General features: G+C 35.1%; 1 protein-coding gene across 1 annotated transcript in view; it reads left to right on the top strand.

Moving 5' to 3' along the window:
* Positions 1 to 26,904, top strand: part of PDE10A (phosphodiesterase 10A) — a 159,945-nt gene that overhangs the window by 95,046 nt on the left and 37,995 nt on the right. The window contains exons 4-8 of the mRNA XM_042816608.1: positions 3,174 to 3,202; positions 13,226 to 13,346; positions 14,726 to 14,775; positions 24,390 to 24,530; positions 26,665 to 26,820. Of these exons, the coding sequence (XP_042672542.1) occupies positions 3,174 to 3,202; positions 13,226 to 13,346; positions 14,726 to 14,775; positions 24,390 to 24,530; positions 26,665 to 26,820 (497 nt within the window). The remainder of the gene's footprint in view (positions 1 to 3,173; positions 3,203 to 13,225; positions 13,347 to 14,725; positions 14,776 to 24,389; positions 24,531 to 26,664; positions 26,821 to 26,904) is intronic.

Here is a 26,904-nt window from a genome sequence, read left to right as displayed (position 1 = left end):
ACTTGTGTATTTGATTGAATTTGTACTGAAATAAAAAGTGAAGTCCAAATGAAAAATTTCCGTGGCTGGGACATCTGGATGATTACTTTTGCAAACCCTTACTTTCTCACAGATTGTTCTATTCACTCAGTGGAGATACTATGAAGACTCCCGTCTGTTTTTTCCACACAATTTGCCATAATAAATAGGGCCTTTTATGTTCAAGAAAGACTATTTTTTTTCTTTTATATGACGATTAACTCTATAGCAAGCTGCTATTTATTGATACACTTAATGACTCTGAATTTATTTTAATGTTTATTCTGTTTCTTTAAAATCTCCTATAGAGAGGGAAATTGATTCGCAAGCCTGATATCAGCGCATTTGTAGCTTTTAAACAAACAGAAATCATGGCTTTTTAAATAAACAATTATGCAATTCAAGGGTATTTTTCTTCAGCCCCCTGTTGGTTTCAGTTTTTACCTGATTCCATGTTTTGTCTAGGGGAGCTCACTAATAAAATGATTTATAAGAAGTCTGCTGTTCCAATGGTCTTACTGCATGTAGCTGGCGTAAGGTAGCTGGAAAGATAGGGTTGCTTCCTACACTGCATTCCTCTGACAATGTCTTCCATTTTTTCCCCATGTATTTATAATCATTGAATTGTAAACTTCACTAGTGGTTATCTCCTTTTATGATTGAGTGACTCTCCTGGTGGATGAGGGAAGGGCTATTGATGCAGTCTATTCAGAAAAGCCTTTGACACTGTCTTCCACAGTATTCTCCTGGAGAAGCTGGCAGCTGGTGGCTTGGGCAGATACACTCTTTGCAGGGCACGGAGAGTGGTAGTGAACAGAGTTAAATCCAACAGATGACCAGTCATGAATGGTGTTCCCCAGCGGTCCGTACTGGGGCCTGTCCTCTAGTTTCTGTGTTGATGACCTGGGCAAGGGGATTGAGTGCATTCTCAGAAGTTTGCAGATGACACCAAGTTGGCAGGAAGTGTCAATCTGCCTGGGGATAACAAAGCTCTGCAGAGGGATCTGGATGGGTTGAATGGCTGGACTAAGGCCATTGGGATAAAGTTGAACAAGACCAAGTGCCGACTGCTACATTTTGACCCCAACAACCCCAGGCATTGCTACAGGATTGAAGCAGAGTGACTGGAAGTCTTTATGGAAAAAATTGACCTTGGGGTGTAGGTGGACACTCAACTAAACATGAGCCAGCAGTGTGCCCAGGAAGCCAAGAAGGACAGTGGCATTGTGGCTTGTGTTGCCAGCAGGAGCAGGGAAGTGATCATCCTTCTGTGCCCAGCCCTGGTGAGGCCATACTCTGAGTACTGTGCTCAGTTTTAGGCCCCTCGCTGCAGGAAAGACATGGAGGCCCTAGGGTGTGTTCAGAGAAGGGCAGTGAAGCTGGTGAAGGCTCTGGAGCAGAAGTCTTATGAGGAGTGGCTGAGGGAACTGGGAGTTGCTTCCTCTGGAGAGGAACCTCAGGAGAAACCTTACAAATGCCTATAAGGAGGTTGTGGTGAGGTGGATGGTTGGACTAGATGATCTAGGAGGTCTTTTCCAACCTAGATAATTGTATAATTCTGTGTGATTCTAACACAAAACATCCCAAACACTTTTTATATTTCTTCTGGAAGAGAGAGATTGGTATATCAATTTTATCTTTTTGATTCTGAAAAAATATTGTCTTTGGTAATTCTTCCATGAGGTTTATCCTGAGTATCATGGGTATTACGTTTTGTTTTCTGATCTGTGTGACTGTTTTAATTTCTTCACAGAATGAAATATACTTTTTTTTTTTTTTTTTTTTTTTTTTACATAATGACCCTCTTTCCATTTGTGTGCTGTATCCAGCAAAATACACACACTTATGGTGGTTTCATATGTAACCTTTATGTAACTTCTTCATTACATTTTTTCTTTGTAGTAAAGTAATTAACCATTAGTTGCAGGGCATGAGTTGCACATGGGTATGTCTTGTATTATACAAGCAAAAGTGCAGCATTGTGTATGTATGGGAGACATAATGTTGGGTCAGAATTTTACATTTGTAAAATTCTGCTCAGCCTATAAAATTGCATTGTTGAGGATGTCCAAAAATGAATAATGTTTTTTACACATGTAAATGTGCTCTTCTCAAATATGCCTCACTTAGAGTTCATTTCGGAAAAAATATAGCTGATACTAAGTAGCTTAGATGGTATTATTATGTCTGTATTTAACAGAGATATATCTTCTCTAGAAAAGTATCCAAATATGCATTAATAAGACCAACAAAAATAAACATATTATCTTTCCCTGTAAGATTAAATCTGTTTGATGACTTAAAATTAATTTGCAAAACTTAGTAATTCCATTTCTACTATCAAAGGAAAAGTATACAAATAGGTCTCTTTGTATTTTCAAAAAGACATAAACAACTGCAGGGTAAGGAAGAGTTTAAGCTGCTTTTGGTGTAGTTGAACTAGAAGCTGAAACTTCCTGTGGTAAATGCATTCTTGTATAACTAGTATGCAGACTTTTAGCTCAAGCTCTGTTATTGCACCTATGATTATCAGTGCATATTTAAATTGCACAAATGAGTGACAGTCTGCATTTGAAACAAAAGACATGGTAGCATAGATATGTCTGTAATCTTTGTGTTCTTAATGCATTATGAAGTGACCGCAGTGATATTCTCATAGTCTTACGATTAAAAGATTTTTCTTCCACATCCAGAATATTCAACAGGAATACTTTTGAACAGAAAATCACAGCTTATTCACTAATTTGCTTACATATGTAGGGCATCATTGGTGTATCTTTGGTAGTAAAGAGCCTTTACTTCTCAAGATTTGAAATGCTATCAGTTGTCTCAATGAATTGGAATATAGATGTAAGAGAGTTATACATGACCCTTTTGTTCAGCTGACCTGTGAACTGAATTGTGGAATGTAGGAAACTTTGTATTCTTAGTAAGACAGGACAGAAGTGTTGAATACTTTATCCTAATTTTAATCAATTTTTATGTCTTGGAGTTCAAGACTGTAAATACACTCCAGTCCTAAATGATATTTTACAGAATTATATTAGATTTTTTTTTTTGTACAACAATGCAACAGTTATTTGAATCACAATATCTTGTTCATTCAGTGAAGAAACTTACAGGTGTGCCTAACTGTTTGCTTTGTTTCCTCACAGATGAATCGACTCCTAAAGAAGTCAGCAGGGTAAGTGCTGTTCCCCATCCCCTCTAGAAAGAATTATAGTCAGTCCCTTAGGCCTACTGTTCACTTGAGGTGATTTTCATGCATCCTCTGATCAAGGTTTTATTCTGTTTCCTGTACTAACTGGATCTCTGGGGGAAAAGTTGGTGTACTGACTGACTAAACAACAATTAAGAACAAAAATAAATATTAAAGCACTTGATTGGCTGGAAATAAATTAAAGGGTATTTTGTGTTAACAAATTGAGAGTTCTCACAGTGCTATTCTTGTGATCCAGTTTTAAAAAAGGAACTTCACAGAAACCAGGAAAATCCCTTAACTTGGAGTTTAAGAATAACTGCACAGTCTTATTGCCTTGTGAGATAGTGAGCATAACAATAAGAAACAAAGGAAGGAGTACGTCCTATCTAATTACTCCCTTTGAGATGTGTTTTGGCACAGATGAGCTCTATTATTTAATTTGAAGCATTTTGCAGCGTACTGTATGAAAAGTAATGTAAAATACATGTTCAGTAATGAATTTTCTGGCTCTCGCCCTCCATCTGATTGATACAGTGTTTTGTAGAATCTTTCTATGGCTGAGGCTAAATAGAGAGACCTGTTAGAAACAAGTGCTCTTGCTAGGGAATGACAAAACGTCAAAACAGGACAACTTGTTGCCCGCATATGTGTCTGGTCAGCCTGAAATGCCCAGATATTAAAATTAGGGAGCCACTTGCAGCATTCTAGGGTAGAGTCATAGTCCTGTTTTGTTCTTCTTCTTGAACTTTTTGCATAAGCTAACTTGTGTTTGGGGGGAGAAATGAAATATTGTCAGACAAATATTAGAAACAAGGCTGGTTGAGTACCTGTAAAAGCAGGTTGAGTGCCTTGCTGTCAGGGGAAGTCCTGTAGAAAACTTTCGGATGAATAATGGAAAAAATAGAAAAAATAATGGAAACAGACTGGGAGCAGAAACCTCACTTTGGTAACCGTGAATGCAGAAGACTGCATGAGACTACAAAAAAGAAGTTGAATGATGCCTAAAATGAGTTTATGCCAGCAAAAGTTCTCTATGTATGTGGATGTGCTTTGGATGTATAGTTGTTGAGAATGCAGGCAAAAGGTAATGCTTAAGTAGTTTATTTATAACTATTATTATACATTATGCCTAATTTCTAGCCTTTAATTTATAATTGATGGCCTCTAATAGTTCCTTAATATTTAACAGTTACGGTAGTTAAGTGAATACCTACTGGAAATGCACCAAACTACAAACAGACACGTATTATTTTATAGTATTTTTGAATCGTACAACGTAGACCATTGCAATACATCCTCTTTCTTTAGCAGTAGCTCAAACAGATGCTGCTTTAATTGAAATCTGAACATAAATTAGTATTTAAATTAGGAAAGTTCTTTACATGAGTAATGCTTCTCAGAGGAAAAGACATGTTCCTGCTGACTGATGAATTATGAGTTTTAGTCATTAAGTGCTACATTTTTAATTCCTGAAAATGTCTGCATGAAGAAACTGTTATCTGTATCACAGAGAAGCAAAAGTCAAGGGTAGCAGAATGAAATGTATTGCAGAATTAAATCACCAAATAGGTTTAAGCCATTATGTTAGTTAGTAGAAATGGTAGAAATATGCTGAAAGCATATGCTTTGCATAGCTGTGTTTCCCCCCTCCCCTCAATTTTTCAATAAAAATACTAAAATATTCATCGTTATATACTGTGACTTTGGTAGCTTCTTTAGTCCCTTTTTTTGTTGTGCTCACACAGGACAATAGAATTAAATTGAGGGAAGATGTTTTTCATTAAGTGCATCTAATCATTAAATTATTAAATTCATATTTTTTTCTCCCCAAAAATCTAACTCTTTTTCTTTACAAACGTGCAGGTTCACAGGGTTGTTCTAGAGTTTCTGAATACCAGTGAGGTGAAAGAGAAAAAAATCAGTTTTGTGATTCCTGTGGGCTGCGTTTGCAGGGAAGAAAAATCTGGTTACAAAATAGCTTGTGAGCATCTGTGACCAAACGGTGAACCTGTGAACTTTTCTCTCTACGACAGATTCCAGTGTTTATGAAATATATATAACTGGGGAGAGAATCCCCTTTTCACGTGATGTAGCAATTGAGAACTTCCTTGGAAATGCTGAATATCCTCTGCTAACTTACTGTGCAGATGTGTGCTGGCAGATGCTGTCCTAGCTACAGAAGTAGATTTTTAGGTAGAAAGAAAACCAAATACGAGCTATTTTAATTAACAAAACTTGGTTTCCCTGTTTTATCTGCTAAAGAAAAAAAAAAAAAAAAAAGGAATGTGAGTTTGGGCATTAAATGTGGATGTGTTCATGTGTGCCTATACTTAAGATACATTCTTTTGACAGTATTAGTGAAAACAGTGCGCACAGGAGACGTGTTATTCTTTTGAGCTGGCAAAAGTTACTCCATTCCTACATGAACTGTCGCCAGGATTTTGTTCTATGTGCTGTTAATTTTCCCATGATCACTGTGTGTTCTTTTGTATCTCAGATTACGAAGTTTAAAGAAAAACACTTCGTGTTCCTGATACGATCACAATGAAATTAGCTGTTGTTCATTTTACTTAATGACTTTCCATTCCATGTTTACTTGAACAGTTTTTCTAGTGAAGATGCATTTTGGCAGTACCTAAGCTTTGTAAACTCTGGTGATGCCAACAGCAGTTCACTTTGCAGGTTTGCCATATAAACACCAGAAAATTATTACCTAGCAAGTGACTAGCTCATTTACAGTACTTTATTCTTGGAAGCAGGAATAATACTTTAATCCTCTCCTTTCCCCTTTTTGGACTTGGAACTTATGGTAGTTGCCTTGGCACCAGCTAGCACCCAGCACAGCGTGTCACTGACAGTTACAGAATTAGCAAGCATGTTTTCAGTAAATAGTTTCAGTAATTGCATGTATCTCCACAGTGCAACTGATAACAAAAATTTGATGTCTTATGACACATTGGCAAAGCGAGTTCATTCTTTGTAGTATTTCCTTATTAAAGACATGGCAAAACAAGCTCATTCTTTGTAGTATTTCCGTATCAAAGACTGGATATTTAAACCTTGTTTTACTGTCCTAGAGCTAATACTGTAGCAAATTAATTAAAAACTTGAGAGAACTAGAACAAACACTCAGCCTTTAGGAATGATGCAAATGGCATTGCACCCACTGACACAAAAAGAAGATGCTTGTGTAAGTTGATTTATTTTATAAGTAAAGTCTCACAGATACTGTGATAGTGATGAGCAATAGTGGTAGGAAAATGAGGAAGTTTATTTTTAATTTTGTACAGAATGTTTTTAGAGTGCTTGCAAGTCGGCTATTAGGAGGGAATGTGATTTTATAAAAAGACTTTTAAGAATAGAAGTGTTATTCAGCCCTGTCAAGTTAAAATGAAGCTGTTAATTGACATTATGCTGTTTTATTATTTAATACGAAGAGGTGATGTAATTAAGATATTTGTGCAGTTTTATGAGCAATATTACCATTAATAATATGGATACTTCTATATATTCGTAATGTTCTGCTCTTATAAGTCAAGCCTTTGCTTTTCATTATGTGTTTTTCCTATTACTAGTGAAGCAATTTATTTCAGTGTTACTGTTTGATAACAGGGAAGGAGGCAATGGAAGTATTTGAATGAGATCCCTGCAAACGTGGGCTATTCAAGTAGTTCTTCTAGGAAAATTCTTGCTATGTCTAGTGAGCTTGTAAAAATGTGTTTTCAAAACCTGTGAACCTTTTCCATGCAGAGTAAGAGCTGTTTTGCATCTTTAGCCATAATAACAGGGCTTGTCTCACCAACTGCCATTTTGTGTTTTCCCCTTTTTGGTTTTGTTGTGAGCAGTGTTTGATGTGTGAACAAACAATACATAAATACCTGTCTGTGTTGCTGCAATGCCGAACTCTATTTACAGAGCAAGTTACAACCCATGTCCTCTCCAGTCAAAACAAGAAGAATAGACGTCAGACAAACGCGTGTAGAAGCAGCTTTCTCTGAGGCAATGTACAAGTATTAAAACTAATCTCTTCAGCTAACTCTGCTCTTTACAACTTCTTGCTTTCCAATGTCCAAGTTTAAACAAAAGTAGTTACTCTTGCCAATCCTAGTTACGTCTCCTAGTTACGTCTTTTTGGAGCTGAGAGATTTTGCTGAGCATTCTGTCCAAGCTGTGTGATTTTTGAAAACGATTTCTGTCTTTTAAACTTGCCACATTTTTTTTGTTTGTTTCATTTTTCAGTTTGAGGATTTGAGGATTTAACATCCATGGGTCAGTATTTATACCCCAAAGCAAACAGTCTGTTTTATTCCCTTTCTGTGATTTCCTTATTGCTCCTTTTTTTTTTTTTTTTTTTTTTTTTTTTTCTTTTAACGAGGTCTGGACCTCATTGGTTCTTTATATGTGCAGTGTAGATGTGTTTTCACTGTTTTCGGGACAGTTATCTCCGTTATCCATGCTCAAAAGGAAAAGTACCAGTTTCTGTACAAGATGTAAACTAGCTCTTAGAGCACCTAAACAATGAAAAATCTTGCAGTGTGTGAAAGTAGAAGCTGACTGTAGGAGCTGACTGTACATATAAACATATATAAACATATATATCAAAGACGTATGCCACCTAACCTTCATGCATATTACAATAAACTGAATAAAATTGAGTGTCATTTTCCCACCTTCATTAGTTTATTTAAGTAAACATTTTGGGTTTTTCCTAAAGTTTCTTCTTTCATTATACAAGTTGGTCATCAGAAATTCAGTAAGAGTACTATATCTAAAATACAACCAGTATTTATTTTCTCACTTTTTTTTTTTTTTTTTTAAATAAAATTGTTGTGGAGGCAAGAATATGATTGAGGTTAAAAATACATTTACTGCCAGGAAAAATAAGAAAATGGTCCCAAAATTACTTAACTGATACTATGGATCTTTTAAAAATCTACAGTAACTGAGCATTAATGTCCTTCCCTGAAGTAGTTTAGGGATCAAAGTTATGAAGGGAACTGGAAAATTAGATAGAGTGAGATTGTTAAATCAAGATGCTGACTGTGGATTTGTGGTTTTTTGTTGTTTTTTTTTTGTCTTTATTGTTTTTTTTATATATAAATATTTAATTTACATAAAGCTACATGAAAGCAAGGGAAAATTAATGCATTTTGGCAAAAGGCATCAGACAGCTTATGTATTCATTTTGGTGACTGCAGCTCTTCTGCTTCAAAAGGTCTTAGGTCTCTGATGACTCTTCTGTTGTTGAGACTTCAGTATTATAGGAAAGAAAACTTCGATGAAGTTTATCAGGAGATGTTCTGGGCTTACCAGCAGCTTAGTTTCTATGGTATGCTTCACAGAGAAAGGGAATAGCTATCAGTTTAAAGGAAAGATTGAAGAAATTTGGATACAGATTCTTGTCACATTTCAGATCTCTCCAATTTAGATGTTTGTGGTGTAATCTTGCCTATGGATATTGTTGTGGATGAAGCACTCTGTAGATTCTGCAAGTCTTGAAGCTGTATTTAATTCAGGTGGTTTGTTGATTTCTTGTATTATTATTATTATTAATAAAAGTAATAATAATTTTATTATTTTTATTGTTTTATTGTTTTATTTAATAACAACAACAACAATAACAACAACAACAACAACAACAATAATAATAATAATAATAATAATTTTTTCAAGGCCAGACTGGATGGGGCCCTGGGCAGCCTGGTCTAGTATTAAATGGGCAGGTTGGTGGCCCTGCATGTGGCAGGGGGGTTGGAGCTTCATGATCCTTGAGATCCTTTCCAACCCTGGCCATTCTGTAATTTTTAGCTGATTATCTGAGATTTTACCTATGTTATCAAAGGGCATATAGGCATTTTTATATTCTCAGGCCTACATAAAAACAAGCTCAGGAACATCTTTTAATCTTAGTGATTTAGAATTCTTCAACAACTACTGAGCCTTAATAGGTCCTAACCCTATTCCAGGAATTATTTCTAATTGAAATTCAGATTCATGACTTCAGTTTAAAGTATACTGATGAGAACCCTTCATGAGGGTTCTGTGGTGCCTCTAGAGAGCCTTGCAAATTGATAGAGTAGCCATGGACACATGTATAACATGAGTTCTTTCAGCTGGAATGTAGAAAATGTTCAAGAAAATGCTTGCTCGACCAAGAATTGATTCTTGCTTTCCCAGAAGTCAAGGCATACTGGTATGGCAGCTCAGCATGTTCTCCCAATTCCTGGGCAAAACAGGAATATCTATCCTGCTATCCAGCCCAACTGTTGAGTACATAGCAAAATGGGACTTCACAGCCACCTCCTAGAAATCAGTACAGCTCTGATTCAGACCCATGGTCAGCTAGAAGCCTTCTGCATCAACTGACAAACAGTTCTTGTGATCTCTGAAATACTCTGAAGCCAGCCCAAGAGGTCTAAATTACAAACAGGAAATAAAATCAGAAGTAGTCTTTCTGGCTGTGATCAATTTCTCCCTCGTGTTGTAGCTTTTACAGTTTTTTTCCTCTCCTAATCCAATGCCATTCTCCATCCCCAAAGTACATCCAGCTGTTCATTTGTTCTTATTCCTCCTAGCCTATGGTTCTGATATAAACTATGCAGGCTGTAAAAGGATATGTTTCTACTGCAAGAGTTAGCAGTTGTTAATTCGGAAAAAGTATTCAGTAGTATGTGTAGAAATAATTATTGTAGAACAATTTTTTCTTATTACTCAGAAAATAATTGAGGAAGTTACGTAGAAATCAGACAAACTTATGGATTATAATTGCACTTACTGACCCTGTGCTCTATTAACGAAGTATTTCTGTTGCAGCAGAAGGACTTTTTCTTCTCAGCAGCATCATAAAATGCCCCTGGCACAAGTGCCCTATAAGCATGAAAACATGTAGATTAATCTTCGTTGCAGTTTGATAAAATTTTCTTTATGTATTATACTGTGTGCTTGCATTTTTAATGGCAGATTTTCAGAGAGAATGCGTTAAATTCATTTCATTTTCTGATATTTCAGTATCACCTTTCATGCAAGAAATTTTGTGATTCTCAGCCTCTCTTCTTTTGTGTTTATACATTTTGGATATGATTATCTGTAGCAGGTTTCCCTTATTAATTATTAGGCGTTTTCCTTTTATGGAGTACTAATAATATGAAATCATAGCGGTGTGGTATTGTTGAACCATTTTCTAGTTCACTTAAATTATTTTAATATCACACTACTGAAATCCAGAATTTTACAGCAAATATACAAAAGACACAGAATCTTAGAAGGAAATCAGCAATGAAAGAATTGATTAACTAAAATGAATATTAATAATGTTTTAAATGCAAAATAAGCTACAGTCGTACACTAAGGAACTGATTTTTTTGATGACAAAAATGTGTTTTTTTCACTGAGTGTGTTGATTTTTACTTATTTATTTTTTTAGGAATTCCTTTCCTAAAGCCTGTGTTAGCATCTGCATTGAATAGTGGTTGTACTGTGGTTTGCTTATGACTTACTCTGTGTTTAAAAATATGGTTTCATAAAGAGGATTGTGGCTTTTCAACCAAAGATTTTGTGGTTATCCATTCTGAAATGCCAAAAAAGTATATCTATTCTACTTCTCTGTTAGAAAAATCAAGGATATTTTACAGTATAATGAAATAACTCCTTGCTGTTGATTGTTCTAAGTTGTAGAATTACTTAATTGTGGATCTAGACCAAATTTGTTAATCTGACCAGTGGTGGATTCTTGGATTATCAGTAATAGAAATCTGCCATATTACAAATGTGTGAGTACGAGTATGAGGCTTCCACCTTTCAGTAACATGAATGCATGCAGTGGTTTGCCCTGCCTTCAAAATGTTTGCTATCATATGTTGCAGAGGTGAGGATAAAGGGCACAGAGCTTATTATGTAATTGCTATGCACACAGCTCTGCTGCTTGATTATGGTGAAAATTGGTATTATGCCAGTGGATTAATTTTGATGATGCCTTCTGTTGTACTAGCTTTAACCTTTGAAGATTTAAATCCTGACTGTATATCACAGGTGAGAAGTATTCAATTCCAAGTTTCGGAGAAGGCATTTTCCCACGTAATAAAGGTTTTGTGCATACGTGCTTGATCACCTGCCTTCTTTTAGGATATGTGTCTACACATACTTTTGATGTAGGTTAACATATATGAGTGGAAGAGACTTACATTAGCCATTTTCCCATTGCATGGCTTCTTACAGCTATATTGAAAGTATAAAGCTGTTCGTAAAAATTCCACTTTCATGAAACTAAGCTATTGTTTTCTGCCTCTTAAAAACTATACAGTAGTAAATACGGGACACAGCAGAGGACAGTCAGTTACAAATGGAAGCTTGCCATCTGCCATACTGAGCTAATAATGGTAATGGCAATCTGTGTTATAAACTCAAGACTTAGCCAAGCATTAACTACATGTATGCAGTGTGACCTTATTGCTGTCAAAAATTATAATAATCACATCAATTTATGGAGAGAATTAAGAGTTTGGCATGTTTTACGACTTGCTAGGTCTCAAATGTTCCATTATGTCCATCTGGAGCAATAGATTAATACAACACCACGTGTTAGGGGAGGGTCACAGCAGAGGTTGTATGTGCTCAGGAGCCATTTTTAGGTCAGGATTAAAATCTCCTTAATTTAAAAGAGTCAGGAACTGGCATTATCCAGCATGCACTTTGTTGATTTTTTTTCTTTTGGTTTGGTTTGAAATGAAGAAGCCAAGTGTATCCTAAATATACAGGTATAGGCTCTGTGTGTAGAAATGTATGAAAGCAAAAATTATGTCACAGAATGTGCAGTGTAAGTTATGTATCTAGTGAGGATTGCCTGCACATGAAGATACAGACAGAGAAGATTTATGGAAATATGAAGCAGACAATAATATGTGCACGTGAAGGTGGAAGCAATGGGTAGATGATGGGTAGTTCTCTGAACTGTAGTGGCATATTTTTGCAGTACTACTTAGATTAGTCTACTCTCAACACGTCTGACTGTAACGTATGAATGAGCGGAAGGATAATTCTTAGTCTTTCAAGCAACGTTAATCCTAAATATTTAGATCTAATCTAAATATCACTAGCTTCATTTTTAGTTTGAGTGACAAAATCTACTGCTTCACTGAGTTCAGTAAGTAATCGACCGTATTACTTTGTTTAGTCACCACATTACCAGTTTTGGGCAGTATACTGAATCTGTACTTACTGCCAACTATTGCTTTCTGTGAAATTATTGTTTGTGATGCTATCATGCTACACATGCACATTTGCTGCCAGTTTTATCAGCCCCTCAGGACTGAAGAACTGAATAACTAAATGCGTCTGGGCCCCTTTAGGGAGGCTGCGTCTCCTTTCATGTGAAATTCTAACACGTGCTGCTGTTTCATTGTGCCCAGCTAAATATTCTACTTGTTTTTTAATCTCTGGGTCTGTGTCTGCTGCCTTCCATTGAAAGAAATGCCTGTTAAGCCACAGCGTCTATCATGGTTTTAACTCTTACAATTTCTGTCCTTCAGTCTGGTGCTGTTAATTGCTTCTGTATTTCAAAGATGGATCTGCTTGAGGTACCACTTCAGAGCTCTGGTGCTTTGCACATCTTGAACGTTTGGTTAATGAATTTCACGTGGAAGATGCTGGCAAACATACCTAGTTGTCTCCTTTCCTGGTGGAGAAGGAGCTTCAAAGAAAGGAGCTGAAGGTTGCTTGCTTCCTAATTGTTGCATCTGAGTTTCTTCTTGGCACACTGTCATATGACTTTGACCAAGTTTAGGCAATTGCTAATTGTTCAGTGGTTTACTTAGTACGTTTTAAACAAATGGAGCAGAAAGTGGAATGCTTCTTAACTCAGCAATGACCCAGTTCTCTAGGTAGCTGCATTAGGATAGTTAAGGTTGACTTGGTATTGAAATCTCTAAGTTATAATTTTTAATGAATTTGTGTGTTGAAAACTGCAAAATGAATTATTCTAAGATGTTTTTCTTATCTTTGCTTCACTAGTATCAGGATACGAATATGCAAGGTGTAGTGTATGAATTGAACAGCTACATAGAGCAGCGCCTGGATACAGGAGGAGATAACCAACTACTTTTGTATGAACTGAGCAGCATCATTAAAATAGGTAAGACACAGAATCTGATGTGTCTGATCTGTTCCTTTGCATCAGTGCACAGCACATTTGTTACAAATTTTAATTAGTAAAGAGAGATATACTGTATACCTTGGATGTTGTCTCAGGATGGACTTCAGCTTCTGTATCTCATTGGATCCCTTACTACATCTGAGAGATGTTCTTCTTTGGAGAGAGCTCTGCAGCTCATTGCAAAATTAAATCATCCTGTTAAATGAACCAAATTATAGATTATTCTGGTTATGACGGTGTTGGAAGATCAATATTAAAAGTTAAAAAAAAATGTCAGTAATATCACTGAATACTTAAATCCCTTTTCAAACAAAATTGAGATGTACAGAAAGTGGATGTCTTCATCACTTCAAATTCAGTTTTTAAGCATTTTTTTTCTATCTGATGTAAGTAGTATTTTTAGTATATATATATAAAAAATAATACTACATGTGATCAAGAGTTAATAGAAAAAAAACATCCCCAGTAAAAATGTGTTATTTGGTAGTTTGTTGGGTTTTTTTTATCCATAGTGGTTGTACTGAGACTTCAATAGAAAGGATTGGTACATTTATTTAGTGTAATAGGTTACATGCAACTCTTCAGAAGAATTTCCCCAACATGGATATTTTGTTGTTTTGTAATGGTGGATAATTGTTCTCTACTGTGTAAAACAGGGTAAAAAACACTGGCCTCCTATACTCTCTTCTGATTCATAGTTTTCATTTCAGCTGTAACTTATAATAGTTCATTGACTTTCAGTTTTTTAAAGGTTAAGGAATTCAACTTTATCCTGTTTCATACAGCAATGTGAATCTAGCAAAAATCAGGCAAGTACAAAAATTGTGGTGTGTCACTGTTTTTGGAATGGGACAGGTGCAGAAAATAGAAACAGTTTGTTACGAAACACATTTTTTATGGCAATATTTGCAGCATTTTATTTTCCCATACTTTTCTGTCTTAAGGCAAGGATAAAAATAGTTTACCATCTCCAAACAGTATTTATTTTCCTCATGGAAATTATAATCTTATCTGCCTGATCATATTATAAATGTATGTTCTTATTTTATTTCTATACTGTTGTATGAACCAATTTGAATTTATCGGCATTAGGCCTTAGAATAAGAGTATGATGTATTGTTGTTTCTAATAATCTTTTAGAACATAGTACATTGCAGTGGTGAAAATAAGTATTGTTCTGTACCTCTAATTTCGAAAGAGTCTTGGAATTTTCAAAGGACACAGTGATGGACTTTCACATTTAGAAATGTTTATGGTTGTCCTAAAAAGAGTTGAATCTGTGGTTTCACTTCAGAGAACTTCTTTAAGCTTGATTCCCACTCTGAGTACATTTATTTATTTTATTATTGCTTTGGCAGCTACGAAAGCTGATGGATTTGCACTATATTTCCTGGGAGAATGCAATAATGTAAGTATTCTGGATTTAGATACTGCTTTTGTGTACAGTCACAAGTGCATTTTCCAGTTTTACAGTGATATTTTGATTTTATATTTACCTCATTTAGCAGGAAATATTGTCTAAGTGCTAAATACTAGCTCTTCGTTAAGTTGGTTTATTTATTTATTTTTCCTGCAAAATGAAAGTTTAGTTAACATGGTGGTAATGTTTCCCAGTTTCCCACATTTAGTGTCTTGGCACTTTTTTTATTCCTTTTCTTTTTTTTTTTTCTTTTTTTTTTCTTTTATTTTTCCCCTAAGATTTGGCAGTAGAATGCTGTGTTAGTAGAATGCTAATGTTATTACTCTGTCTGTAGCAACTTAGCTTGTGATTTGGCTCCATTATTTTCTTTAACAAACATAGAACATAATATGAATTTGCTCTCAGCATAACCTGTTCTTTTATCCAGACATCATTCTGTTTTATTTGAAATGATGTCAATTCTTCTGATAACTGCTAGAAGGAACTTCATCATGAGATGATATAAATCTTAGGTATGGATGTTGGTTAGTGTGACATAAATTGTACGTTTAAAATTCATAAGGGAGATGAATATCTGATGTAAAAATTTGAATAACAGTGTGTCCAATACTGTTTTGTACCCCCCTTTTTTTTAGTATCCTGATCAATTTGTATAGTTAACATTGTACAATAGTTTTAGTTACTTTGAATGGCTACAGAGATGGAAATGCAGTTTATACTTCATTGAACTCCATCAACTTCAAAATCACAATTTGTCAGAAATGTTTAATCTCTCATTGGTTCAAGAAACAAATTATACTTTTCTAAGTGAAAATTATTAGAGAGGAGAACATTTTTCCTGTTGCTTTTGTTTCCTTACATTACACAGCTAGTTTATTTTTGTATAGTTCATTAGCCAATTTTCTTTGCTCATTGTGAGATGAATGCACTAAGAAGAAGGGAAATAACGCCATTTTTGAAATTATAAAAAACATGAAGATGTAGAAACCTGCAGGTGATTTGAGCCTTGCCTGAGAATATTTTTGATTTGTTCAAAACAACCATATCATCTGAAGGAGGTGAAGGAAGGCCCATACATGAATTTAAGCAAAAAAAGAAAAATGGAAATGGATTTTGCATATTTTTCTTTCAATGTTTATTTAATGTGATAAAGGTAACCAATTTTATTATTTATAAATTGCTTTTTCTCTGAACTCAATAAGTATGTGAATAACACAAAAGGGACATAATTTAAGTGATGTGTTCATCTTTTGTGAATGCAATGTTTTGTTCTCATTTGTCGGTGCCAGTGTTTGCTTTCATGAGTGGGAGATGATGGAAACTGTTGCCAAATACATTCTGCCTGCTGCAAATAGCAGGAACTCACAAGAATTGTAGTCATCAACTCTGAATGCACAGATCTGACCAGCTTCAGGGGTAGTAGTTGCATGCCAGCTGAGCAAGAGGTTCATCTCCCTAAGCACTTTGTAAAAGATTATAATAAATTGACTTTACAGCTTGAGACCTATTACAGTGAGATTTTTTGTATTAGGTTTGTATGGCATAACTGAGGTTTCTCCCCAATCTTCACATACTTTGAGGACCTGGGTGCTTTCAGACCTTCTGCTTTTCTTCTCATCTCCTTTTTCCTCCTCTGTTTTTTTGTTTTTTTTTTTTTTTCCTTGATAGCCTATTAAGAAGTTGAATGTATCTGCCTCCAGTATAAATCTTTTCTGCAAAAAGTTAAGAAGTTCCAACCTCTGAAAAAATACATATTAACCACTGCTATGTAACTACATCTCCCAAAATGGAATGTTCCTCATGTAGTTATTATGGGGACTGATCCTAAGTTCTCTGATGTTAGTGTGAGATTTTCCATTCACATTAGTAGGCTTAGGGCCAGACCCATGCTTGTAGTATGTAACTGAATGGTTATGCTTTAGGCTACTTTGTGTAAGAAGTTGTCCTTTGCTTATCCTTGTCTCTTAACTATTTAATTTAAAGGATATGTCAAAGAGATTGACCATCAGTCAGCAAGTACTGGCATTTACTGGCAGTTTATTCAGTAAGTCTTCGCTAAATGAGAACAATAGGAATCTGCATAGTGTAAATGGCAGAAAAGGACTAATTCTTTTAGATGAAGTTAATTATTTTATTTAGAAAGTTGTAAAATCTGTAATTAGTGTAGACAAAGTAAAGCTACTTGTGGTCACTAATGGATGCATGGTGGGAAATAGTTGCTTAATTTTTTGATGCTTGTTGATTTGAGATTTAAATTTCCCAAATTATACTTTTTTTTTTTTTTTTTTCTTGGAAAATATACGTATATCTACTTACAGATTTGATGTAACAGTTATTTTCACCATGCTTTCAAAAAAAAAAAAAAAATTGATTTCTGGGAATGAGGTATTAGGAGAAAGTCGTGTCAGGATGGAGGAACCTTGATAATAATAAGTAAATACCAACATTCACAGAAGTGGTTTGTAAAGTTTAGTGATATTTGTTCTCACTATTTGGTAGGGAAAGTTGGGATCAAATCTGAAGCTGAAGCATTAAATCTACATAATTTCAGCTCTCACTGTAAATGTGTATGGCTACAGTGGTGCCTGTTTAAGGAAATCCATCCTCAGTAATTTTGACATTTTAATCTCGGCTAAGGAATATTCTTGCAATACAAGTTTTGCATAACTACATTTAAAGTAGATTAAATAGTGAGTTTCATTAGGATAAAAGATAACTTCCTTTTACAGAAATTCTAGGCTTCTACAGAATGAAAGCAAATTGATAATTACTGCATAGCGTGTGCTGTTATTTCTTCATGGCGAAATAAGAAGATAATTGCCCTATCGTTGTAACTCTTTTTTTTGTTTGTTTGTTTTGTTTGTTTTTATTGTGATTTATTAAGTATTCATTGTAAACCTTTCCTTGTGTGATTTTTGTTGCGGACAGCACTTCCCTAACTTGGTGTATTAGAGCTGAAAGCACTTGTTCAGTGTGAAGATAAGTTCGGCATTTTCATTTTGCAAAGCATAGGTGATACATTTGCCTTTTAAGATGTTTTAGAAAGGGTTCCTTTACGATTGACAGGACAGTGTGTCTTGTTGCAGGTGTTGAAAGCACCCTGCAGAATTCAACAGGACTTTGAGGAGTTTGTTAAAATACCTGCACATGCAACATTTCAGTATAGCTTTGTTTTCTTTCTCTCTGTTGAAGGACATGGAAAAGTACCATGAGTCGGATAACAACAGACATGGAAATTTCTGGGTGATGAGTTGGACTGAATGCCTTTGGGGTCTTTAGCTGGGTGAATTTACTTGAAATGGAAGGTGCTGCACCAATTACTCATTAGAGTGCATTTAATTATGCAGGTATTACTTAGAGTTTGTCACCAGCATGACCAGTTCAGTAGTATCGGTGACTTTCTGTTTGTTCTAATTACTTATGCATTCTAAGGGATAGCATGATTCTGCTGATGGTACAGATGATTGCTGATTACACAATTCTTCTTTTTAAATGATTGCCCTCAAGGAAGTAGGTACCATTCACATGTCCAACTCCTTGCTCACTCATAAAGTCATCTTCTGTTTCAAAATCTGTTTTGTTATATAATATACATCCGGCTGAATGTGGTGCAAAATACATAGGTTCTAAAAGCAGTATAGCTTCATCATTGTAGGAAAGAGATCTGAACAGAACTATGCTCACTAGTGACTTCTGGTTCTTGAACTTTCTCTGTACTACATTGTGCAATGTAGATGTTCTCTTAAGAAATTATCTTTGTCCATGACTTTGTGCAGTTATGCAAATAAAGCAATCTTAAAGTAGACAAGATTCATTTTGCAAATAAGATATGCTTGGAGACTGGAAACACTTCCACATCAAGCAGGAATGTTCCACAACTCGTAAAGAAAGGACATTACTTAGTCACAGTTTTTTGTTTTGTTTCTTATGGGATTGAAAATACAGTTCATAATTCTCATGTTATGACCTTAATTAAATATCATCTTTAAACACGCCTAAAAGGATTTGTGGTATTTGATGCTGTGCCTAAGTACAAGATGTGCATGGATTGAAGGCTGTAAACTAACATCTATCTATTTCTAAAATACTTAACAAAGAGTTTCTAATGTATTGTTATCTCATTCTTCAGATGATTCAGATTCGTGTTTATAGTCACTATTTGTATGAGGAATTCACCTCATGATCCTGTGGATTTGTATGCAAAACTGTTCAAATTTAAAAGGTGTACACTTGAAGTAGCTTTCACTAAATCTTTGGAGTGCTGCTTAGCTCCTGAAACTGAAAATTGTGCTGACAAGCAGATCAACCTTGCTTCAGATAGGAGTTTCTTGTAGCTTTGTTGTAAGAAATTCAGTGAGGCCACAAATATGTGTGCAAACACTCTGTGCTTCAGGGTGTATAATATTAAGCTAGTCTACAATTTCTGTTGATACTGAAAATTGCTGCTGCTTGATGCACAGTGCCACCTAGTGAATTTATGAGGTGAATTACTAAGAGTATTACTAAGAATCAAGCAAAAAGCATCTACTCATTCATTGCTGTCTCAAGTTTTGTGCCAACTTGATGTACATTACTTTAAATTTGTAGATATCTTGAAATTTGAGTCTTTTAAATATATTTCTAGGTGAAACTCTTCTAGCTTCCAGGCAATTTAGAAAACTATAATCTCTGTCCTTGACTTACTTCTGTCATCATGTAATCTTTTTAGTGGAAGAAATCAGTTCCTTTCCTATGTGCCAGAGAGGAAAAGCTGTTGATGAATTACAGTTTTACAGTTTAATTTTGTGTCGATAAATTATCCAACTGGAGCAAAGTAAGATAGATAACTATCAAGATACAGCTGAATGAATGTTTGGTCCCATTTCATTTACTATTCAGGTGGACAGATTGGTAAAATGGTCATAATGAAAATACCTTAGGTAGAATGTGAATCTATACAAAGGCTAGTTATTTGTGGCTCCCAATCACAGTGCAGGGGCATTTTCATAGAATCGTAGAATGGCTTGGGTTGGAATGTACCCTAAGGATCATCAAGTTTCAACCCCCCTTGCCACAGGCAGGGCCTTCAACCTCCATTTTTGACAAATTATCAAGGATTTATCCTGGAATCTGGTTTTGCTCAATATAGTCATTAAAGCATGCATGCACCGAGAATATGAGCTTATTAAATTTGCGTATGGCATGGAATTGGGAAGGTCTGCAGATATGTTTGTAGTGTTCGGAAGTGTTAGAATTCGTGGTGATCATGAGAAACAGGTCTAAAGACCTGGCCTTGTGTAGGGTGACTTTGAGAAAAATACTGGGAGTTGCAGTGAACTTGAGGCTAAACATGAGCCAGCAGTATCATTGCTCTTGCAAAAGAGGCACTGCTAGGTAGCAGCAGCAGAAATCTAGTCTTCATGAGAAGTAATGTTGCCATTCCTTTGAATGTTGGTTGTGGTCTCAAGTGGAATAATATGTTTAGTTTAAGTGCTGCATTTATTTAAAAAATGGAGGAACTGGAGAGACTCCAAGAGCGTGCAGGGAGAATGGTCAGAAAGCTGAAGAACTGGCATTGTTTAATCTGAAGGAAAGGAAGTTGAGTGGTGAAAATATGCCTGGGTAAAACAGAAAGGAGAAAAATCATCTCTATCATTGTGGTATATAGAGAAAAAAGTAGGTGGTTTGAGCTGGCATTAGTGAGCTTCCCTAGTTGTGTCTGTACTGAAGCATTACAATGTGTTGCTTCTGAAAGCTCAGGTATCTTCATTCTTGGATGTCTTCTGAGAGCTGTTTGAACAAACATCTTTCAGAATAATGCTTGCTGACCATACCATAAAGCATGGAGGTTGGAGGAGAGGTGAGTCACCTTAGTTTTCTGTGTCAGTGAACTACTGTAACTTTTCACATGTTAGTTTTGTGTTTCTCTGAAGGAGAACTGAAGGAACAATTGGAGAGTTACCAGAAATGAAATGTAGTTAGAGAGTAACGGCATTTAAAAGGATGCAAACTGTAAAAATAAAGTAGTAGTTTTTCTGCAGCATGTAAGTATAATTAATCTGACATTTGTGTCTTTTCCCAACATATTTATATATTATATGATTTAAAAATGGAAACCTTTTCTCAAGTACACTGTTAGCTTTATAGAAGAAAATAAGAAGTTTTCATAAAAATTGAGGTAATTGCCACTTTTTTTTTTTTTTTTTTTTTTTTTTTTTTTTCCCTTGTGTGCTTCATGCACAGTAGAATTGCTGCAGTTGTGTTGTTAAACATTTACTTATACCTCTAACATTTTAGCATGGTATGATTGGGTTAGTACATCAGTTTAGCTAGTTTGCAAATACAAGCTTTTTGATTGTGAATGCCTTCCAAATTAATTTTGATTGGTTTGTTTGTTTTCTTGTCATTATTTCTTATTGTAGTAAGTTTTGCTTCTGCAAAAAATTGTCCTGAAGCAAAAGCCTTAATACTTGCTTGCAATTACATTCAGCATTAAACTGTGTGGTTTTGCACGTGTAAACTGTCACATCCTTTACCAAGAGCAAAAACCTGTTTACTATCACTGAAGAGAAAGAGATATGAGCTGCAAATACCATAATGCACACTTAATGTCAACTTGTTTAATGCCCCTTTCTCTGTAATGTGTTTTATTTTTTCCCAAGCATGATGCCATGTGGTAATGCTGTAGTACTAAGGCTTTCACTTAATGTCAATTCAATATTAAATCACTTTCCATTAAGCATTTTCAAGGCCAGTTTTATCCTCAAAACTCACTGTGGAAGATGCTCTTGTCTCCAAAGCAGTTTGTTAATGAAATGCTTATGGTGTGTGTACTTTAACCCTCATTCTGTTCATTAAACCTGAGACTTATTGAGATGTCTTTGCTGTAAAGATATTTTAGTAAAATCAGTTTCCAATTAGTTCTTAGTTATAAGAAGTACTTTTAGAAAGAAGAAAAACTGAACAGTTTGGGAAATAGTAAATGTTTGCACTTCAAATCCAGCCCTAACAAACTTTATATAGCTAGTTGAATGCTGTATAGCCTTTATGGATTGGGATTTGGTGTTCTGCTGGATTACCCTGGATACACCCCAACAGTCACCAGAATGATAGCATTGTTTACCCCTGTGATTGACCTCTTCATCAGAGGATCCAAAGACTGAAAACACCTGAAAACTTTGAGTACTTAAAACTGAAGGAACTTCTGTGAGGAGAAGCTGATGGTATTCTGTTAGCATACTGGGGTGGCTTCTCAACCTTTCTTTCACTGGGATTTTAATCTGCTGCCTCTGCTAAGTGTTAGATTTTCACCATAAAAAAAAAGAACTGCAAGACCACAGTATGATAACATGACAAGATGAACGACACTATTGCTTCTTGTGCATGTTCTTATTGTTGCAAGTGAGGAATATTTAGGGTTTTTTCAACTGTAGTAAAGATACTGAAGATAAATTTCATTATAATTTCAACCAAATAAGTACATGGGATTAAGGAAAGAGCATTAAGGGCCATGGTGCTGTGTCTAATTGGTTATATACTAGTTTTGTTACATTTCTGAAAGCCAAGTTTGCTGTGTTTTACTTACAATTGGGAACGCTGTTAATATCTTTCATGAACAAGTTACAGTATATGCTGTTATGCATTGTTTGTAGACTGGAAGACTTGTTAATATATTAGCATTTAAAATAAAGATGATAATGTATTGCCTACACCAGAAATGCCTATGAAATATGAAAGGATGAATTATGTTACATTTGTGTTAAGTGGTTGAACTTTCTTCCTAATTGTCATTTGTTTTGGATTTTTTTTGTGTTTTGCCTGTTTGTTTTAAGAATCTTGTGCACTATCTAATATATAATCATTTATAATATAAAATCATTTTATAAAATACTACCATCATAAAACTAATTGAAGTTGGTTCTGATTGAAGAAAGACAGAAAACAGCCTCAGAAACAAAAGTAAAATTCCAAAGCCCGGTGAAATCAAGTTTATGGCTAGTAACAGTATAATTATCCTTTTGTTAAGGTCTATAACTGAAAATATATTTGATTTCCATCAGGAGATTGTCTTCAACTGAAACTAGTGAAATTTAATTTTTAGAAATTACTACAGAGATCACAAATGATGACTAGAGCTTCTTGCATTAGAAAAATAGTCACTTTTTATACACTGCAGCATCAGTCAAAAACAAGAGCAGATTTTTTTGATGAAGACTTTATCTAAATGAATTAAGAGATTAAACTTGAAGGAAAGGAATAATTTTGAAGATTTTGAAGTCAATTGGAACAATTTGTGACATCACAGAATGAAAGGAAGGACCTTGCGTGCTCTGCGTTTCAGACATTGAATGGAAAACTTCTGGTCTTAGAGTCCTCTTCCAGTATCCTCTTGTCTAACTACTCCTAAAGATGGGAGAGAAGTCCATCACCATTAAGTAGCAGCCTTGTAGATCCCACTAGATATTTGGAAGAGCTTTTTATCTCTGATACTTTACAGGTGTTTTTTTTGTTTGTTTTGTTTTGTTCTTCCTGCAAGAGGCAGAATTGGAATTGCTTCTGCAAAACCCTTTTATCAGTATATATGAAATGCTTTCCATATCCTTTTTCCTATGGAAGGATGCATGTTCAAAACATTACTTCTTAGTAGTAGCAACAGCGGGGTTTGCCAGCCAAAATGGTATTTACGTGAGGACTGTTAAAAGCCACTCTTTAATGAAGCTATGAGTGGAAATAGATTGTAAGAGTAAGCTTAAATTTTGGCATCAGTATAAACAGAAAAGTTCAAGATTTCCTACCTTAATGGAAACCATCAAAATAAAGCGTGTTCAGTACATGTTCAGTAGAGCTACTCAATGAAAAAAAAAAAAAAATCTTTCTTTTTAACTACATGAGAAGTATGAAACTGAAGTTTGCTAAAACTTCAGAGCTGAAATACTATGTGGCAGCTTTATTTTCTTTTGTTAAGGTAACTTAATTTCCATTTGTATTGCATTAGTAGCAAATGAAGAACTGGAACGAGAAAACACCCCTATGGAAATGCAGATTCAAGCCCTACTGCTGTAACACTGTGTAACCTTTGCCATGTCTCTTATTTCTCATGTGCCTTTCATTGGAGTTTGCTTTTTTTCTTTTTTTTTTTTTTTTTTTTTTTTTTTTTTTTGTGATTTTGTGACTTTGTGAGAACAGTTGTCACTAACCGACTGCTTAGTTTTGTGTTAATTTTAAAATTATATGTACTTTATGAACATTTTCAGTTGAAATAAGTAATAATAATAGTCTACATCCTAGAAAGAAATCTTATATAAGGAAATATTTTTTCTGTGACTCCATGTAGGACATTCAAAGCAAACACAATTCAACACTAACGTAAGTGATGACTGACTTTGGCAGAAGAGTTTTTCACTATCTGAATGGTAAATTTAGAGTGGGATTTCCTAGTATGAAAGAATTATGTGCAGCTTATCCAAGTGCTTTCCGTTGTCAAAAGCACAAAAGCTGTTTTTCTGTTATCTACTTTATTAAATCCTACCGTATTACATATATACATACATATATATACACACACACTCAGTAAATGTAGCCATACTCTCTAATTGCATTTTTTTCTTTTTCCTTCTAACTAGAGTCTGTGTGTATTTACACCACCAGGAGCTAAAGAAGGACAACCGCGGCTCATTCCTGCAGGGCCCATTGCACATGGCACTACAGTATCTGCTTATGTAGCCAGATCCAGAAAAACGTTGTTAGTAGAAGATATTCTGGGGGTAAAAAGCTTCCTCTTTTTAATGAGAAGAATGTAACTTATTCTTAGAATGAATATTTTGATGCTGAGGTTTATTAATATAATATGATATAATATAATATTTATATACTATACTATAATATAATGATATAATTTACATCCGTCTTGCTACCAAAAAAATAAGTTTAAGTTTGGATCAGCTTGATCTAGTAAATTCAGAATATCCAATTTATTTCTGAATTAATTTTTTTGAGTGTGTTGTTGTAGCATATTTTTGTTGTCAATTAATGGAAGTAATGGTATCATAATCACTTAGATAAATAAACACATCAGTCAAAACACATGTCCTCCTGGTCTTGAAATACTCTACTTTGCCAGTCCCAAACACATAGACTTCCACATAGTCAATCAAAGTCTGATTTAGTTATAGCACTTCACTCATACTGACAAGAATGTTAATCAGAATTCTGATTGCTAGACAGGATTTTGATCTCTACTTACATTAATGTAAAGCCAGAATGTTTATATTATCAGTAGAGTTACATCAAAGGCACATTAATGTAACTCAGCAAAATTCCTGCTCCTTTTTTTTTTTTTTTTTTTTTTTAAAAAAAAAAAAAAAAAAAAAAAGGATTCAGGTACTCCTCATGAGATATTGTGATGATTTCTGGCAATCTGTATGTCTGTCCTTTTTCGTGTTTTGAAAAGCTTAGTTCCCTAGTCTACAATTACACCAAACAAGCAATTTACTTATACTGTTTGAGAGAGCATTTTGAACAGAAACTAACACACAAAAAAGCAAAAGCTGCTTTCTCTATAGTAGCAATTGGTACTTACCTGGACTGTAAAGTGTTTATATGCTGCTAGGTTTTTTCATTCAACATATGGGGCCTAAGATGTTACAGGTAATTTCCAATTAATGTAATGATGGGCTTGTCTGTGAAGGTTGAGTATTTTGATTTTGCATCCCTAATTAAATTCAGGAGAGTTACTAAAGATGAGTTTTGAACTCCTTGCTGGTTTACAGTGTCAGATTATTAACAGAAATCCTGACAATTTTTTTTTTTTTTTTTCTGGATGAGTGTAGTGATCATCTAACATGTTGTGTCAATAGGAAAAGGTTAACTTTCACAGTGAAGCTCCAAGTTATGAACCTCTGCCAAGGGTATACATGATTTGCCTTCCTGTGAGTTTTGGACTCACACAAACTCATCAGACCTCTTCTGTGGAAGACGTATAGGTGCTTCCCAGTCTCCTTTGCCTTTGAGGTTGTTTGAGGCTGTTTTTTGTTCATAGTCATTCAAATCAGTTATTATTTTGATAATTAAGGTAGAGCTTACTTGTTTGAGAAATGAGGGGATCCCCAACCTCAGTGTTATAGGGTTGAGGAAGTGGGAGTTTTTCTACACAGAATCTGCAGTGAGCATCTGGCAGGAAACATGTGGAAGAACTGGTGTGGAATCAAATGTGTCTAGTGTACTTCAGGTTGCTTAGGTGCTGCCTCACTGCAGTAACATCCAGGTAGTTTCTCTTTGTGAGTTTTCCCACCTGAGGTGTTAAAGTTATGATGTTTTGGATATTTCCCACTTCAAGCAGAAGTTATTCATTTGGGCCTTTTGTAGCAGCTAGTAGGCTATTTCTAACATTTATTCTTATAAATTTTGCACAGACTTATTCAGGATGCATAAGCAAGGGAAGGAGAAGGACTTTACTGTCAAGCATAATTTTTTAAGAAAAATATTTTTTTCATAGGAGTCAATTGAGGATTGTAGCTTTGTTTGTTTTGTTTTCTTTCTTAATCTAGACTGGATTAACAGTGAAGTGCTGGTTTACCTTCCTGTCAGATTATAGAAAATATATTATAAAAATAAACCTGAGGCTGAGCCTAACACAACTAATTCTGAATTTGCATCAATGTGTTTATTTGTGTATATAAGTTATAGCTGAGAAGATTAGATTTTTTTGTTGAATTTCATTAGTATATGTCTTAAAGCTATATTTCAATTATGCTTAGATTTAGAATTTTTAGTGAATTTTATCAGTAATCAAGTTTTCAAGCAGATGTGATTAGTCAGGAAGAGGAGAAAAATACCAGTGTATATTGTATATGAATGTTACAATGTTTATCTTTATCAGATTATATTTACATTTTCTAGGATGAGCGATTTCCCAAAGGTACTGGACTGGAATCAGGGACTCGTATCCAATCTGTTCTTTGTTTACCAATTGTCACTGCAATTGGTGATCTGATTGGTATCCTGGAGCTTTATCGTCACTGGGGCAAAGAAGCCTTCCATCTTAGTCACCAAGAGGTGAGACCCCCCCCCCCCGGGGGTAGTGGGTGGGGGAGGGGGGGGGGGGGGGGGGGGCGGGGGGGGGGGTGGGGGGGGGGGGGG

The sequence above is a fragment of the Centrocercus urophasianus genome, unplaced genomic scaffold (genome assembly GCF_019232065.1).
Source record: "Centrocercus urophasianus isolate 14NV4802_14NV808 unplaced genomic scaffold, USGS_Curo_1.0 seq_10, whole genome shotgun sequence".
NCBI lineage: Eukaryota > Metazoa > Chordata > Aves > Galliformes > Phasianidae > Centrocercus > Centrocercus urophasianus.
Note: the sequence above shows the minus strand (reverse complement) of the source record. Positions and strands in the feature narration are given on the sequence as shown.